This window comes from Sus scrofa, chromosome 15 (assembly GCF_054392235.1).
Source record: "Sus scrofa isolate SSC_HxYL_T2T_F1_AM1 chromosome 15, Sscrofa_HxYL_maternal_Yorkshire_Landrace_v2.0, whole genome shotgun sequence".
NCBI lineage: Eukaryota > Metazoa > Chordata > Mammalia > Artiodactyla > Suidae > Sus > Sus scrofa.
In genome coordinates this window covers 83,263,426-83,282,852 of record NC_139397.1, presented here as the reverse complement: position 1 = coordinate 83,282,852, position 19,427 = coordinate 83,263,426, and the positions used below count along the sequence as shown (strand labels likewise).

The following is a 19,427-nucleotide window of genomic DNA, read 5'->3' as shown; positions in this document are numbered from 1 at the left end:
TTTTAGGGCCACACCCACAGCATATGGAGGTTCCCAGGCTAGGGGTCCAACTGGAGCTGTAGCTGCCAGCCTACATAGCAATGCAGGATCCAAGCCACATCTGTGACCTAAACCACAGCTCACAGCAATGCTGGATCCTTAACCCACTGAGCAAGGCCAGGGATCAAACCTGTTTCCTCATGGATGCTCGTGGGGTTTGCTAACCTGAGCCACGACGGGAACTCTGCAAAAGCAGTTCTGAGAGGTAAGTTGATAGCATTACAATCTTATCTTAGGAAATAAAAAAATTAAAAAAAAAACTCAAACAACCTAACCTTAAACCTAAAACATCTGGAGAAGGAATAAAAGACAACATCCAAAATTAGTAGAAGGAATGAAATCATAAAGATTAGAGCAGAAATGAATGACACAGAGACAAAGGAAACAATAGAGAAGATTGATGAAACCAAAAATTGATAAACCTTTAGCCAGACTCATCAAGAAAAAAGGGAGAGGGTTCAAATCAATAAAATTAGTAATGAAAAAGGAGAAGTTACAACTGACACCACAGAAATACAAAGCATCATAAGAAACTACTACAACAAACTATATGCCAATAAAATGGACAACCTAGAAGAAATGGACAAATTCTTAGAAAGGTACAACTAACCAAGACTGAACCAGGAAGAAATAGAAAATATGAACAGACCAATCACAAACACTGAAATTGAAAATGTGATTTTAAAAAAACTTCCAAAAAACAAAACTCCAAGATCTGATGGCTTCATGGGTGAATTCTATCAAACAGTCATAGAAAAATTAACATTTGTTCTTCTGAAACTTTCAAACAACTGCAGAAGAACGAACACACCCAAGACAAAGTGACCATGATCCTGAACCAAAATCAGACAAAGATACCACACAAAAAGAAAATTATAGGCCAATATCACTGATGAAGACAGGTGCAAAAATCCTCAGCAAAGTATCAGCAAATCACATCCAAATATTTGAACAAAACAAGGATGTCCCACTTTCACCACTGTTATTCAACAAAGTTTGTAAATCCTGGCCATGGCAATCCAAGAAGAAAAAGAAATAAAAGGGATCCAAATTGGAAAAGAAGAAGTGAAAGACTCACTATTTGTAGAAGACATGATACTATACCTAGAAAATCCGAAAGACACTACCAGAGAACTGGTAGAGCTCATTAATGAATTTGATCAAGTTGCCAGATACATATTACACAGAAATTGATTGCATTTCCATACACTAACAATAAAAGATCAGAAAAGGAAATTAGGGAAACTGTCCCATTTACCATCACATCAAAAGAATAAAATACCTAGGAATAAAAGTATCTAAAGAGACAAAAGACCTATACTCTGAAAACTGTAAGATGCTGGTAAAAGAAATCAAAGATGACATAGAGGGAAAGATGTATCATGCTCTTGTATTTGAAGAATCAATATTGTCAAAATGACTATGTTACCTAAGGCAATCTACAGATTCAATGAAATCCTTATCAAATTACCAATGACATTCTTCACAGAACTAGAGCAAAGTATTTTAAAATTCATGTGGAAACACAAAAGACCCCAAATAGCCAGAGTAATCCTAGGAAAGAAAAATGGAGCTGGAGGAATCAGGCTCCCTGACTTCAGACTATACCACAAAAATACAGTCATTGAAACAGTATGGTACTGGCACAAAAACAGAAATATAGATCAATGGAACAGGATATAAAGCCCAGAAATACACTCAAGCACCTATGGTCACCTATGACAAAGGAGGCAAGAATATACAGTGGAAGAGTCTCTTCAATAAGTGGTGCTGGGAAACTGGACAGCTACATGTAAAAGAATGAAATTAGAACATTCTCTAACACCATACACAAAAATAAATTCAAAATGGATTAAAGACATAAATGTAAGGCCATATACTATAAAACTCTAGAAGAAAACATGGGCAGAATGCTCTTTGACATAAATCACAGCAACTTCATTTGATCCACCTCCAAGAATAATGACAATAAAGATAAAAATAAACCAATTACACAGCAAAGGAAACCATTTTAAAAAATGAAAAGACAACCCACAGAATGGGAGAAAATCTTTGCAAACAATGCAACTGACAAGGGTTAATCTCAAAATATACAAACAACTCAATAACAACAAAACCCAATCAAAAAATGGGCAGAAGACCTAAACAGACATTTCTGCAGACATATACAGATGACCAGGAGGCACATGAAAAAATGCTCAACATCACTAATTATTAGAGAAATGCAAACCAAACTACAGTGAGGTACTACCTCACACGAGTCAGAATGGCCATCATTATCACGTCAACAAATAAATGCTGGAGAGGCTGTGGAGAAAAGGGAACCCTTCTTCACTGTTGATGGGAATGTAAATTGGTACAACTACAATAGAAAACAGTATGGAGGTTCCTCAAAAAACTAAATATAGAACTATCTACCATATGATCTAGCAATTCCACTCCTGGGCATATATCTGGACAAAAGTTTCATTTAAAAAGACACACTCACCCCTACGTTCATAGCAGCACTATTCACAATAGCCAAGACACAGAAACAACACAAACATACAGATAAATGGATTAAGCAGATGTGGTACAGGGAGTTCCTGTCATGGCTCAGTGGTTTAGGAATGTGGCTAGTATCCATAATGATGCAGGTTTGATCCCTGGCCTTGCTCAGTGGGTTAAGGATCCTGCATTGCTGTGAGCTATGGTGTAGGTCACAGATGCAGTTTGGATCCCTTGTTACTGTGGCTGTGGTACAGGCCAGCAGCTGCAGCTCTGTTTCAACCCCTCACCCAGGAACTTCTATATGCCACAGGTGTAGCCCTCTAGAGCACACAAAAAAAAGATGTGGTGTATACACACAATGGAATACAACTCAGCCATAAAAAAGGACAAAATAATGCCATTTGTAGCAACATGGATGGAACTAGAGATTCTCATACTAAGTGAGAAAGAGAAAGACAAATAGCAATGATATCACTTATATGTACAATATAAAATATGGCACAAATGATCCTATTTACAAAATAGAAACAGATCATGGACATGGAGAGCATACTTGTATTTGCCAGCAGGGGAGAGGGGTGAGAAGGGGACAGATGGGGAGTTTGGGGTTGGTAGATGCAAACTATTACATTTAGAATGGATAAGAAATGGGGGTCCTGCTGTATAGCACAGGGAACTATATCCAGTCTCTTGAGTTAGAAGATGATGGAATATAGTGTGAAGAAAAAAAAAAAAAAAGAATCTATGTGTATGTATGTATGGCTGGGTCACTTGCTGTACAGCAGAAATTGAAGGAACGTTATATATAAACTCTAACAAAAAAAGAAAAAGAAGAAAGGAAAAGCTGAGAAGCAGAAAAACCCTGGAGAAGACCCCAAACATTTTAAGAATTGGCAGGACTTCTGAAAATGGGTGTGGATATAGAGATAAAAACAGAAGGACTGGGTGAATGTCTATGTAAGGAGCACTTAGGGCCCCAAATACCCTCCTTCCTTCAGCTCTGTGGATGGCACCCCATTCACTCCCACACCAGCAAATGGCTGAGGTTTTATTCTCTGTAGTGGTTTGTGTACTATACAGGCACAGTTGAGGATAGGGCTATCTACTAAAAACAAGGAAATTAAATGACAGTTTACAAAAGACTGAGAACCCTGCTGAGTCTACCCTCCTTTTTTCCAGACAGAATATAAACTTGACAACCAGCCCCAAAGGAAATCTGTACAGATCCTGACACCAAGTGTTGGAGGACAAACTGCCCAGATAAACCACTAGATTGTGTGCCTGTGTGCCTACAGTCAACACCCTGACAGGCTCTCAGAGCTTCTAAACAGCATTTTAGTTAAATATGAGCAACCAAGGATTATCAGATACCTGAGAAAAGCATCTAACATAAAAGACATCCAAGCAAACAAACTGGGAAAAAACTGGAGGAAATGGGTTACATAGAAGAAAAAAAAACTTTTAAAAAATGCAGTAACAATCTCAAAGAGATAAGGGAAGATATTTCATTCATAAAAAAAGAAGGCCCTTGGATTTTTAAAAACATGACAGGAGAAATGACTCAACAGAAAATTTAGAAGATAATGCTGAGTGCTCAATTCAGCAGCACATATATTAAAACTGGAACGAGAAAGATTAGTATGGCACTAGTGCAAGGCAATTCATAAAGTGCTCCGTGTTTAAAAAAAAAAAAGAAAGAAAGAAAGTTGATGAAATTTCCCTAAAAGTAGAAGAAACCAAGAAATAGGAAAGAAAAGATAAGAAAAATGACCTGGTCTCTTTTCCAGAAAGAGAAAATGGAGGAAATAGCACTGAAGAAAATACCCCAGAACTAAAGCAAGTAACATGATCACTGCATTCCCTACATGAGGCATATCACTGTGAAATTTCAGACTTAAGGACAAAGAGGAGATCTTGCAAGCCTCCACACAGCAAACATGAGTGATATACAGGCAGGAAACAATGATAAAGCAAAGATGGAAGACAGAAAAAGTGGAATAATACCTTTACAATTCTAAATGAAAACGACTTGTCATCTGGGGTTCTATACCTAGCCAATCACTTAATTCTGAGAGTAGAACAAAAGCATTTTCAGAAAAAGTCTCAAAAAATTTACCTCCCATGCAGTGTTTTACTAAGAAGCTAATTAATGTTACATTGCTTTTTAGTGTTGCACCTGCTGCATATGGAAGTTCCCAGGCTAGGGGTCAAACTGGAGCTGTAGCTGCTGGCCTAAACCAGAGCAACATAGGATCTAAGCCGCGTCCGCAATCTATACCACAGCTCATGGCAACACCGAATCCTTAACCCATTTAGTGAGGCCAGGGATTGAAACTGATGGATACTAGTCAGGTTCGTAAGCCACTGAGCTACAATGGGAGTTCTATTTTATCGAATTTTAAGACAGTACGAGATAGAATAAAGGGGGATCCAACTCAAGGGAGAAGAAAGTTCCAAAATGATGGTGAAGGAGTGCAAGCTGTGGGGTTCAACACAGAGCTCCATGATGAGGGTTAATTTCAGAAAAGGCGAAAAGTTACATTAAAAGGAAAACTAATCACAAGACTCAGGGAGAGCATTTAGATCATAACAATAAGGCAAATACTGCTGATCTAACAAAAATGACTCCACAGTGAGACTGGGTGAATGAGTGGGGAGGGGTCCTGTGTGGAGTGTGGAGATACAGCTAAGAGTCAGATCCTCACCGTCCACAATGAATAATCATCAAAACTGAAGATTAACAGTGATAAAAGCATGCCAGTTTGAGATATGGAGGCAAATTTCTAAAGAATTAGTTGAAAAAGTTGAAAGAGATTTCCCCTGTGAGGGACCTACACTGGGGAAGGAGGAATGCACTCTAAGGGTATTTTCCTAACAAGCCTTGCAGAATTATCTAACTCTTTCAGCTATGAGCATGTATATCTGTGCTAAAATTTTTTTTTAATATTTTAAGTATGAAAACAAAAAAGTTAGAAAATGAATTTCCTATTCCAATTTTAACAGAGGGGGAAAAAAGATCTCACGAGAATAAGTCCCACTAATTCCAGACTGTGTTAAACATTTCTGAAGTTCTTCAGCATCCACTTCACCATCCTGTTAAAAAAAGAATTATAACCTGATTAATAAAATCAGTTTATAAAAGCATACTAAAAAGCTAATTAGCTATTTTAAGTGAATCAATAAATATGTAATCTTCCAACTATCACTATCGTCAACTACAAAATTAGAGAGATAATTACTGACAGCAATGACATAGTAAAGAATATTGTAACAGCAATGAATACTTTTTTACAATTAAATTTTATTAAATTATTCAAGTGTTTCAAATAAATTTATTTTCTCTACTTCTGAAAAACAGCATAATCACTCTGTCCTATAATGGCACAAAATAATATGCTGTGAGAATCATTATACCTCTACTTAAAACAGAAAAAAATGCTAAAAATGCTAAAGAATTCCAAAAACTTTCCTTTCATGTCCATTTTGAGGGGAAATTATTTCTAAAGGAATACTGACTGTAATTGGGAAGAGAATACATCTTTTTCCCCCACACCAGTACCCTCATTCTTCTGATTTTTGCCCAAATATTTTTGTTTGACCTTCTAATGGGAAAAAAGAAATCACGATGGAAGTGAAACAGGTTGACTACTCTAAGTTTCAGTACCTCATCCTATTTTCTACAAAAAATGAACAGAGTAATTGGAAGTATCACATACGCTATCATAAATTCAAAACAAGAGCTTTGAGAAAGGATCAAGTGTGCAAATTTAAAACATATAACTTGGACAAGACCCAAGAAACAAAAACTTCTACAAACTACTTCTAAAAGATATTATAAACACTTCTAAAGAGTATTATAAGCAATACAAGGCAAGTGAGACTAATTTAAATTTAAAGAAGTTTAAAAAAACTGAGTAGTCACAAGAAATAATGTTTTAAGGCAATATTTTTAAAAAATTAATGCAAAAGTCTGTGATCAACAAATACTCAGTTTTAAATAAAGGCTATGACCCTGTGCTTGCCCCATTCACCTCATCAGCCTCTTAATATTGACCCTGTAATGATGACGACCCTCATCTCTGATCTTCAGAAGAAAATTTGTCTAGATATGTTTAAAATACAAATTTCACATACATGTAAAATGATACACGACATTAAAAAGTTGATGTGTTAGAAATAGCAATCATTTTTAAAGACTGATATTTGTGCTATGTATTTAGCATTTCACCTGGCCAGCAACAGCAGTGAAGTATGTCCACATGGGGTCTCCAGCTGGGGGATAACTGTCCGAATAAGGTGGATAGGCAGGGCATCCACTAGGGGGCACAGCTGGCCCTGCTCCTGGCACTGGCTGTCCCACATGCATATGCATTCCTGGCATCGGATTGCTAAAATTTCCGAACTACAAGAGTGAAAAGGAGAAAGGTATTAGCACAAATATGACTTAATAGCCATTAAAGCTGGTTTAACAGAAAATATTTATGAGAAGATGGGCGAAAAGCAAAAATCCAGTTACTGAAAGCTCCTCAATTCACCATCACCAAAGTTGTTAGCCTCAAACTGGCAGGTGTCCTGCATTACCTAATTCAGCTCCTTAACCTGTTATCCAACATGTTTAAAAGTGTAAAAGAAAAAAGTCTCTAGCCTTTAAAAATGAGGTGCACTTTTTAAAAGTGTTGACCATCATCACTGAACCAAAAAGTAAAAAATACAAGATTTCACCTATAGTAAAACTAAGAAGCAAAATACCTAAAGTCATATATAGAAGAATAGACGATAAATACAAAGAAACTGTAAACTAATCAGAGGGAACAACATAGGGTTGAAACATCCCTTGCATCAGAAAATATTTATTTTTTAAAAAGATACCAATGGCCAGACCAATAATGTGAGCATTCCAATAACAGTCCTCTTCAAAACTAATAATCAGGAGTTTCCATCGTGGTGCAGCAGAAACAAATCTGACTAGGAACCATGAGATTGCTAGTTTGATCCCTTGGTCAAGGATCCGGCATTGCCATGAGCTGTGGTGTAGGTCACAGACACGGCTCAGATCTAGCGTTGCTATTGCTGTGGCATAAGCTGGCAGCTACTCTGATTCAACCCCTAGCCTGGGAACCTCCACATGCCACGGGTTCGGCCCTAAAAAGACAAAAAAACAAAACAAACAAAAAAAACCCTAATACTCAGCATAACAACAAGAACACAAACAACAACAATACTTAGCAGCTAATATGTATTGTGAACTTTTCATATTGCAGGTACGGTTCTATACTTTCCATTTCTTACGTGACAAAGTACCATGTCCTTTTTTCAGTTGAGGACGTGAAACTTCAAAAGGTTTCCTGAATTGGTTAAAGTCAAATAGCTAGTAAGAAGTAAACCATGAGTGAAATAGAGATCATCTGACTGACCCCAGGACCTACATACTGTTTGCTTTCTGCTATGGCTCTGGTTACTATCTTCTTTTCACTTTGAAATCTGGTATACATTTTTTTATATATATCTTTACTCATGTTTTTAATGAGTCTGGAGAGAGAAAAAGCATGGAGATTGTTCGTTATTCCATTTGGAAAAATCTTGACCTGCATCTTTGAAGGCTTGATGGAAGCAGAAATTGACGGAAGGCAAAAAGACAAAGGAATCTAAGTGTAAAGGGAAAAAAGGCAAAAGGTAAGGAGCCTTTTGTAAGTGGTCTGAAAAGCTGCCACGTAGGAGGTGAAAAGGGAGGAAGTATGGGAGCTTCAGGAAATGTGCTCAAGAACGTGGTCAAAAACTGCATTATGAAGCAATGAGGTACAAAAGAGGGAACAATAAATATTAAAACAACATAATGCGTTTTTTAAAAAACATTAATTGTTTAAAAGTTGCTTCTTGGAAAGGAGAGACTGTCAAAGGACAGGCCAGTTTCAGGAATAAAAAAAGAGGAAAGAGGAAACTAATCACAAAGATAATTCAATTTTTAAAAATATCCGAGTGACCATCATGGCGCAGGAACCACGAGGTACTGGATTCTATCCCTGGCCTCGTTCAGTGGGTTAAGGATCCAATGTTGATCTAGCATTGCTATTGCTGTGGCATAAGCTGGCGGCTACTCTGATGCAACCCCTAGCCTGGGAACCTCCACATGCCGTGGCTGTGGCCCTAAAAACTGAAAAAGACAAAAAAAAAAAAAAAAATTTGATATATATATATATATATATATATATATATATATATCAGAGTTCCCATTGTGGCTCAGCAGGTTAAGAACTCACAGTGTCCATAAGGATGTGGGTTTGATACCTGGCCTGGCTCAGTGGGTTAAGCCACTTGCTGTATATAGGGCACAGATGTGGCATGGATCCAGCATGGCTGTGGCCCTGGCATAGGCTGGCAGCTGCAGCTCTGATTCGACCCCTAGCCTAGGAACTTCCATATGCCACAGGTATGGCTCTTAAAAAAAAAAATAAAATAAAATAAAAAAAGCAATAAATAAATAAATGCATACATAATATATATTAACATGCTTATGATCACCTCTTTACCAATACAGTTGAAAATGTAAGTGATATGGACCTTCTAAAATTCTACAAATTACAAATACTGACTCAAGGAAAAACAAAACTTCCTGTTTCTAACTAAGGTAGACTAGGATATGATCAAGCTTAACAACAACAACAAAAAACCCTCAAAAATTTGCATAAAATATTATTTTTTAAGTCACCAACTTCCAGGCCAATGTGTTGGGACAAGTCTCAACCCAGAGGTAAAAAGACTGGCAAAGTTCCCAAAGCAGTTTTTCCTCTGATGCAGTAACAAACACCCAGGCTTTGGCTTCCAGACCTCCAATGACGTGGAGGGTAATCAAGGCCTAGGGCATATCCAAGGCTAACCTAGAGACCCTCACCACCTTAAGGCCCACAGGAGGAAAATTAAGAAAACTTTAAGAGACGCCAAACTAAACACAAGTATATCAGTGAAGCTGGTGCCAAAAGACCGGGTATAGCCCTCCACTGCAGTATCTCAATTTGTGACTTTAGGATTCAACATACTTGTTTTCTAACCAGTCAGTATTATATGAAGAAGCTGACCTTAGTAAAAACCTTCTATTACCTTTCCTTTCTGACCTGCAACATTCACTTCTCCAAAATCCTAAAACGTGGCAGCTTGGTGGTGGTCAGATTAAAGATGGCTGCAAAATCTTTGCTACTTTTCCCATGCAAAGGTGATGACTTTCTTTACTGAATCTGGGCTGGGCTGCTTCCAGCTTTATCCAGTAGAAAATGGTAGAAACTATACCACATTCATTGCAGGCTTAAGACTTTAAGAGGACTAGCAACTTCGGTTTCTCTCACTCAGAACATGGCCAGAATGAAGAAGTCCAAGACCCAGGTGGAAGGGCCTACATGGAAGGAAACTGGGGCCCCTAGCCTACAGACTTAACTTCTAAAAATAATTTATAATGAATTCATATTTCAAGTTGTCGTCCTGATAGTTTTAAATGAATCAAAACTAATCATCAGATCATCGTCATTACCTGGTAATGTAACTAAAAAAAGCCTTGGACTTAAAAAGTGTCAACAAGGTCATTTTTGTGTGATTTTGCACATTTTTTAATCTTTAGTATTGTCTTTTTTTCTTTTTACAGCCACACCTGCAGCACATGTAAGTTACTGGGCTAAGGGTGAATCAGAGCTACAGCTGAGGCATACACTACAGCCATGGCAACCGCGGATCCAAGCTGCATCTACAACCTACACCCCAGGTTTATGGCAATGCTGAATCCTAAACCCACTGAGAAAGGCCAGGGATCGAACCTGCATCTTCACAAGACACTGTGTCCGGTTCTTAACCTGCTGAGCCCAACGGTAGCTCCTCTTTAGTGTTATCTTTGAGCCTTGGTTTCTTCATAGATATTTTCAATTACTTGTCCATTTTGTGAAGGTTATATCTGTTAAACTAGATCATATGAGAGAATTCTGCTCATATAAACTGTGTAATAAGTCACAATAGGCTGAAAGGAAACAAGTGAGAGACCAACGCACAGAACTCTACCATCTGTACCTTATATGTCAGTGTTCTTCAAACACTTGCTCCCCATCCCTAAATTAATGTTAAAAAGTTATATACCTTTCCCCACATTTTATACTAACATACTATGGTCTTAGTTTAAATAGAGAAATGCAATGCCTAATATACTATAAGTCTTGACATTTACAAATAAAGTTTTACATCACTCTTTGGAAAATATCCTTTGCTATCTAAATGCTATAATGATCTGATACTTGCTCCCACCTACTTAAAAAAAAAAAAAGAGAGATAAAGCTTTTCCGAAACATTTAGAAATTTGCCTTTTTCTTTTTATTCTTGGAACTCATTTTTCATTCTATTTCTTCCATGAATATCTCATCTAAGTTTTCTATGCTTAAAACATATTATGCTTGAAAATACCGATGACTGTAATACTTACCTAGGTTAAAATACATATAAATTGAAATTTTAAGTTTGTATTTCATGTTACTATAATGGATACTAAAATTACAACTCCCAACTCCCAAAGGTGATGCAGGATAAATAGTTTCGTAAGAAAAAATAACCCTCTCCACCTACTCGTCCCCCACCCCCCAAAAATTCCTCGGTGGAATAGTCAATGTTAGAAGATATTTGTCACGTCTTAGTTTATTCATAAGCAACAAAAAACGGAAAAGAACTGGTCAAAAATTCAGGAAGAGGATGTCCATTAAAACTGGGGAAGAGGTGGAGGAGAAGGGATTGACCACAAAAGATGACTGGAACAAGAAGGGAAAAAAAAAGATGCTTTGTTCCCTCCATTCCAGAGAAAAAAAAACACTCCACCCCCTGGACTTCACACGGACTCGCTTAAGGGGCCCTCAGTGACCAGAACACCTGCAGCTCCCCGCGAGGCCCCAGCCCGGCTTCCAGCACTGCGCGGGGGCTGGGCGCCGCGGGGTACTAGAAGCAGGCGGAGGAAGCACGGACCGACCTAGGAAGTACCAGGCACGTTAGCACCACCCGCAGGGACAACACTCCCGGCGGAGGCGAGGGCCACGCTGAAGCAGCCAGGACTCACCCCTCCTCCGTATCCTGGGTAGGCCATAACAATCCCACCAGTGTCTCTCGTCACCCAGAGAGTCGGCGTCCGCTCTGCAGACAGAGAAGCGGAGGTGCAAGTGTAGAGGCAGGTAAGTGAAAGACGCCTTTGCCAAGAGCTTCAGTTCCTCAAGACCAACCCCTCCCGGAGTCTAGGCCCCGCCCTTCTCGTTTCGGATTGGCTGAATCCAACACTTCGGAGACCACACTGCCGAAGCCCCCGCCTTCCAGGAGTCTAGTCCCACCCATCTCGTCTCTGATTGGCTTCACGCGCCCAGCCTTTTCCTCCTCGGCTCCTATTAATTTGCTCAGGTCTCGCGCTCTTTACTCACTAAACAGTGAAGGTCTGTTGCTTTGGTAACTTTCACCGTCTTTGAAAAGACTTTCTAGGCCCGTATTTTTATCTTTAGAAACCCCAACCGGCCAGTCCATGACTTCTTTTAACGTATTCCTCCATTCCTTTCCTACCGAATACATACCTGTGAATTTCAAAACTTGCAGTTACCCTAGACCTATTTTTGCGCAGCATTGATGTCACAAATTCAAAACTTGAAACCTTGACCTCTATTCCAAAGGTAGTGCTTCTGAGCTAAAATACTCTTGACAACAAATTTTACCAAAAGGCTATTATTATAGTTTGGTAAATAGATGGTGACTAGAGTTGCAAGATTTATGAAATAAAAATACAGCATGTTCAGTTAAATTTTGTTTTCAAATAAACAATTTCCTAAAAATACAAGTATGTCCCAAACATGGCACAAGACATAAATGCATACTAAAAAATTATTCGCTGCTCATATGCTGATAACATACAGGGCATCCTATATATTATCTGGCAATCCTACAGATGACTCAACATCTGGGAAAACTGTTAAGTATTGCCTCCTAATTATATCCACAGAGAGAAACAGCTGAGTTTTTAATCAGTGAAGAGTTAAATGCTCAATGACTTCGATTTATTTAATAATGGTCATTGACAGTCCTGCTTTTCTCTGGAGCTCAAATGAATTTTGTAGCTCCAGCGTGAAAAGGACAAGACACACACACACACACACATGCAAGGACAGGACAGCTGTAGTGTCAGTTTAAAAACAAACAGAAGGAGCATGATGATATTATTCTGAGTTATCTCTGAAGACTGACAACTGTTAAAAAGTTTTCTTTAAAAAAGGATATCTACTAGCAGATGAAATCAACTTGGCAAAGCTGAGTTAACTGTCGCTCAATTACAATACAGAGGAGAAACATGCTGAAATTGGGGAACCTCATTTTCTCAGGAAGAGGCAGAAAGAAAGGAAGATTGCTAAGGAACAAGCCACTCTTGAGAAAGTGTGGGTTAGTTCCCCTAACACAATAAGAAATACTTTAGCCGGTAAGGTTAAATAATGGCATAAGTAAATGAAGGGGGTTGGTAAAAACCTATTAAATATGAAGAAAGAATACTTGACTCATTAAACCATCAAGTGATAACCACTACAAAGCAAAACAAAGCATTGTGAAGTTTTACTTTATCTACACATTCAAAGAAATGCTCGAAAAGGATAGAATGTTTTACATTCACACTCTGTCTAAATCTCTGGTTAGAATTGTTGTGCATTTTTCATCATACTAGCCTTACTGATACATTACATTTGTGTAGGCTCCAAGAGTCCCTTGCATTTCTGCACATGGAGTTTCAAGATAGGGATGGTATTTTCCTCAAGGGCAGAGAAAAGATTTGCTGCAGGATAGCAAAGATAATCTCTCTTTCCAGGGCAAAGATTGCTTAGGTTTGCTAGCAGGACTTTCCTAAGCTTAGAGTTTTCTCCGGGCTGATTCAAACCTGCTACTTCTGCATCATCCACCTAGTAGCTCCTTTTTACTCTGTGGGACTTGAGCACAAGAGGAATCTATGAGAGCCTGAAGCTTATGCTGCCAGTTGTGCTGTGAATAACAAAGTCCTTTGTCTCTTACGGAGGAATCTCATGACTTGTCAATTCTATGAAATTGTGGCAGGCTACTTGTTAGCTTGCAATTGGGATAAAATATCAGATCCTTTGAGCTTCTTAGAGAAAGAGCTACCCAGGGAAGTTCCTATTGAAAGGTATCAGAATATGCCACCTCAAAACAGGCCACTTTGGCATAAGGAATATTTGAACTGAAAACAGCTGAGAAGAAGCCAATACAAGAAAAGCTCTCTACTCTCCCTCCAGCTGCCTAAAAAGCAGGACAAAAGTGTCACTCTTCACCTCTCTACAAGGAAGTACAGAGATAAATACTCTGAAACAGCAGTTTAGGCCTTTATCAATAAAGAAGGCAGGAACTTAAATCTACTTATACTTGTTTATCCTACTTTCCCTGGTAACCTCTCAATAGCTAGTTTCCCCTTTTTTTCTCTTTAGCTGAAAATGGTATTTAAACTGAAGTTCTAAGCCACCTCTGAGAATTATTCATTTTCCTTTGGATATTTTCCATCTATACATGAGGATACATGTTTGGTTTTTAACCTTTTTTGTTTGTTTTTTTGTTTTTTTGCGTGTGTGTTTTAGGGCCTCACCTGCGGCAGGCTAGGGGTCTAATCCGAGCTACAGCTGCTGGCCTACACCAGAGCCACAGCAATGCCAGATCTGAGCCACGTCTGCGACCTACACACAACTCACGGTAATGCCAGATCCTTATCCCACTGAGCAAGGCCAGGGATTGAATCCGCGACGTCATCGTTCCTAGCTGGATTCATTTCCACTGTGCCATGATGGGAACTCCTTTAACCTTTTTTTTTTTAATGAAGTATAGTTAACTTACAATGGTGTGTTCATTTCAGGTGTACAGCAAGGTGATTTTTATACATAAATATATCATGAGAATTCATGGGCTTTTTTTCATTGTTCATTGTTTTTTATTATAGGAATGTCAGCCAAGAACTCAGAAGGGTGAAGGGAAATTTGTTTTACCTCCTCTACACTCCCATAAGAGATACAGAGAGCATTTTCAACACCACAATCTACCTTATCTCTCTCTCTCTAAACTTAGTATTTCGTGTTACAAAATTTCTAGTGCAGGAACTTAAAATTTCAAATGAACCAATAAAGAGGATTCTTCAAAAGTAATTGTATGGTCAGGCTACTTAAGATGGCTGTCCTCTTGCTCTCTGTACATTCTTTTCGCAGCCAGCACCTGTTTCACCTATACCCTATTTATCTGACTGACCTTCCTACGTACTTGCCTCAGGCCCCAGCTGGTGATTGCTCAAACTTTAGTCACTGTGATAAACTTATCAAAAAGGCAAAGTCTGTGCTGGTTTCCCTGGTAACCAATAAGCCAACCTGACGTCAATTCCCCCTATAACTAGCAATCCCTTCCCCACCCCCCATTTGCCCCAAGTGAAGACAGCTGTAAGATCCTGCTCTCCATCCACTGGTATGGCTTGAAGACTTGCTTCAGACTTGTAAGATCCCCCCATCCATTAAACCATTGTCTTTGTCAGTGACTCCAGGCTTTTTCTTTGGTCTTAAAGAGGGGCAAGTACAGGCCTTGCAGGCCTGCAGAGTGCAACCCAATAGTAATAGTATTGAAAATTTGCTCCAAGATTCAATTAGTATTGTAGGAACAATATTATTTTATAAAAAAAAAAGTACAAAAGCAATTTTAAACTATCCATTTTTTTTTCAGAAAATACTCTATTATTCAATAAAATAGCTATTTGTAGAGTGCCTGCTATGGAACAGTTTTGCTGTGAGGGGTTAGTCCAAAACCACTCCATCAGGTGTATACTATTATTACCTCAATTTTATAAATGCAAAAAGTAAGGCGAAGAGTTGTATATCACTTATTCATAATTGCATAGTTAGAGCAAAGCTGATTATGGAATGTGGTCTCAATGCATTTCTCCTCTCTCCACCCATAAACAGTATTTTAAAATACAATAATTGTTTACACTATAAAAGGAGAGGGCTTAAAGAGAGAAAAATGGCACACCAATAACATAAGAAATAAACAAGGAAGCGCATAGTTTTGACTAAGATTGGCCAATAATTACTTTTCTTACAAAGGACACATGTTTTCTGATGATACAAAGTTTTCATGACTGTGTTTATGTATTTCTCCCAAATATTGGTGGCCTTTAGTCTTAATGTAAGTTTAGACATTTAATTAAATAATACATTGACTAATAGGGAGTTCCCATTGTGGCTCAGTAGGTTATTAGTCAGAACCCGACTAATATCCATGAGGATTTGGGATTGATCCCTGGCCTAGCTCAGTGCGTTAATGATCCAGCATTGCTGCAGGTTGCTGGCCTTGCTGTGGCTATAGTGTAGGCCAGCAGCTGTAGCTCTGATTCAACCTCTAGCCTGAGAACCTCCATATGCCACAGGTGTGGGCGTAAAAGGAAAAGAAAATAAAAACCACAGTATATTGATTAATACAATATAAACACTGAATTAACTGTGATTCCTCTTCCTGTCTGTTGCCACCTTATTTTCTCTTTCCCTCTGTGAATTTTTTCTTTCTCCCTCTCTTTACAGGTAGAGAAACAGGGACGTGAAAGACAAGAGTAAATATTTACTGCTCCTCAGAAAACTTCAATTCCAGAGCCAGAGCCTGCCTCCTCATACGAATCAGTTATATGTCAAATACTATGACCAGACCAGCATTAATGGAATTAATGGAAAAACAGCATTAATAGAACTTATTTCATATCACTAAGAAATTTCACGTAGACTAATTCATTTTTAGTCAGCAAACACTTATGGAAGGAACGTCTATATGTAGTACTAGTTTAGATGGAAAAAATATATATCAGTTGGGGTGGGAAGAATGTCTTTGCCCTTGCAGAGCTTATATTCTAGCTTGAAGAATAGACAATAAGGGAGTTCCCATTGTGGCACAGCGGAAACGAATCCGACTAGGAACCATGAGGCTGTGGGTTCAATCCCTGGCCTTTCTCAGTGGGTTAAGGATCCGGCATTGCCGTGAGCTCTGGAGTAGGTCGCAGACGCGGCTCGGATCTGGCATTGCTGTGGCTCTGGTGTAGGCCAGCAGCTACAGCTCTGATTCAACCCCTAGCCTGGGAACCTCCATATGCCTTGGGTGTGACCCTCAAAAGACAAAAAACAAAAAAAGAATAGACAATAATAAGAATAATGAATAAGTAAATTATACAGTGCATTAGAAGATGATAAAATGCCATGGAAGAAAAGGAAAATGAATGCAGAGGTAGGGGTCAGGAGGTGAAGAGTGGTCCTTTATAGGCCATTGGAAGGATTTTCCTTCATCCTCTTGATGAGATAAGAAGACACCAAAGAGACTCCAAACCCTTAGCAAAACATATTTTTTTTTTTTTTCTTTTTCAGCCGCACCCACTGCATATGGAAATTCCTGCATACGGAAATTCCTGGGCCAGGGATCGAATCTGTGCCCAAGCTGTGAGCTACACTGCAGCTATGACAACATAGGATCCTTAACCCACTGGGCCAGGGTGGGGATTGAACTGGCACCTCAACAGAAACAAGATGAATCATTAACTCACTGTGCCACAGCAAGAACTCCTATAACTTCATTTTTAAAGCATCACTCTTTCAGCTGTGTTGACAACAGCCTGAAGGGGCTTAGTGGAGAAGCCAGGAAATCTATTAGCAATCTGTCATAATTTAGAAATGATAGTGACTTACCATGGAATAGCTGTTGAGACGGTGAGAAGAGGTGAGGTCATTTTCTATTTTTAAATGATAGCCCCCAGGATTTACTGGTGTTTTGGATTTGCCCTTTAATAGCTTGGTGACAAAGATCGAGGTTCTTCTTAGCTCTCTTCTTGAGGAAGCCTTAACCTTAGCCCATAAAATTTTGAGAAACACTAATGGTTTCTGACAGCTCAGGGCTATACCCCTAGGATGACTCTAGCATCCCTTTAAAGTGCCTATCTGAGAATATTCATGGTTTCCAAGAGAAGTTACTGTTTGTTCCAGCCAACTTCTGAAGGTAGCGTCCCATTGCCCAGTCTCTGTGAGAGGGGAGGAGCCTAACTCTGATAAGCTCCAGTTAGTAAACCTAGATGGGTTTCACAGGGACTAGACCCCTCTTCCTGATTGTTTTAATTTCTCACTTCCTTGATTCTGCAGAGCGCCCACTTTACCCTCCCTTTAAAACAGTCAGCTCTCTACAAAGCACAGTGGACTTCAGTTCACGCTGGATTATTTTCCTTATTATTATTAAGTCTCTATTATTAACAGTACATTACCAATTTATACCATCCCTATCACTTTAACTAGTGTCCAGCTTTGTGTATCTTTGCCAATGGTGCAACTGAAGAAAGAGCTGTGTGGGATGGCCAAATCAAAAATCAATATTGGGGAGTCTCCATTGTAGCTCAGTGGTAACTTACCTGACTAGCATCCATGAGGATGGAGGTTTGATCCCTGTTCTCGCTCAGTGGGTTAAAGATCTGGCATTGCTGTGAGGTGCAGCGTAGGTCATAGATGCAACTTGGATCCTGAGTTTGCTGTGATGTAGGCTGGCATCCTTAGCTTTGATTCAATCCCTAGCCCAGGAAATTCCATATGCCACAGGTATGGCCCTAAAAAGCAAAAAAGGAAAAGAAAATCAATATTGGACATGTTAGATTTGAGATGCTGATGACAATGTCAGATAGTTTGTTGATCTGAAAGGCTGGTTGGGATGAAGAGTGCTTGCCAATCGTCCAGCATCTGCACCTTACTGAACCTTGCTATTCTCCACTGATATCTATGCAACAACTTTTGAGAGGTAGTGAAGAACTCAGTGGGAGGTATTCCTCCAACATGGCCCTAAAGTGAAAATTAATTGCTATTGGTGATAATGAAAGTGTGCAGGGCCCAATAAACCTATACTTTTTTGACACTGGTGTCCATAAAACTGAGTAATAGAAATAGCTTATGACCTAATGGATTAAAAGTATAGGTAATTAATTCTAGCAACCTTTAAATCCATATAGTTTGAGAAATGTCTTAGTTCATGCTATGGTAACAAAATACAATAGATTGGATGGCTTAAACTATAGAGATTCATTTTTCACAGTTCTGGAGACTGAAAGTCCAAGATCAAGGTGCCAGCAGGGTTCGTGTCCCATGAGAGCTATCACCTTGAGTTGCAGGTGGCTGCCTGTATCCACACAGTGGCCTTTCCTTGGAGGGATGGAGAAAGAAGTGAGTTCTCTGATGTTTCTTATCAAGGGTACTAATCTCATCTTGAGGTGCATACCTTTATAACCTCATCTAAACCGTATTAGCATCCAATGACCCTTCTCCAAATACCATCACACTGGGAGTTAGCCTTCAACATGTGAATTTCAGGGGGATACGGCTCAGTCTATAACCCACAAGATCTGAAAGGTGAGGAAGAGGAGATACTTAGGCTTAAGTGTCTGTTATATTGTCATCTTGGAACCACCCTAGAATTTATTTTATGCTAAAATGCATTCACATAGATTTTGTGCCATTGTTTTAGTTGATATACATGCAATAATTATCATACTTTCTCTAGAAATTATTGTTTTTAACATGTAATAATGAAGGATCCATATGTGTTATTTGCATAAGGCATCAAAACGTGACCATTTAAAATGAAGTCATCCAGTAATAATTTCATTGAAAGTCCAAAACTATCTTTTAGCAACTGCCTAAGGGTTCTGACTCCTAGTGAGGACAGAGAAATAGAATAAACTTCCCAAATAAGACAAATATCATTTACAATTTGTTACTGAAACTGGCCACTTGACAAATTGACCTTATTTGGCTAGGCTTTCAACAACACACTTTTCTGTTTCTAATTCTGGTAATATTTAGTCTTTTGGC

General features: G+C 38.8%; 1 protein-coding gene and 1 long non-coding RNA gene across 6 annotated transcripts in view; one reads left to right on the top strand and one right to left on the bottom strand.

The window, feature by feature from the left end:
* Positions 1–11,753, bottom strand: part of GCA (grancalcin) — a 38,824-nt gene extending 27,071 nt beyond the window's left edge. For 3 of the 5 annotated variants that reach the window (XM_021075773.2, XM_085001290.1, XM_085001292.1), the window contains exons 1-3: positions 11,603–11,753; positions 6,758–6,931; positions 5,553–5,622 (exon numbers count right to left, since the gene is read on the bottom strand). In XM_021075773.2, coding sequence (XP_020931432.1) covers positions 5,553–5,622; positions 6,758–6,931; positions 11,603–11,629 — 271 coding nt within the window. In that variant the 5' untranslated portion in view covers positions 11,630–11,753. Of the gene's footprint in view, positions 1–5,552; positions 5,623–6,757; positions 6,932–10,328; positions 10,471–11,602 lie in introns of those variants that run through there. The other 2 variants (XM_085001289.1, XM_085001291.1) reach the window with 1 other exon arrangement.
* A 3,227-nt stretch (positions 11,754–14,980) lies between these two features.
* On the top strand, positions 14,981–16,309 carry LOC146395951 (uncharacterized). Its single transcript, XR_014830511.1, has 2 exons — positions 14,981–15,046; positions 16,125–16,309. It is a non-coding gene; the product is annotated as an uncharacterized LOC146395951 (long non-coding RNA).
* The last annotated feature ends 3,118 nt before the right edge of the window (positions 16,310–19,427 follow it).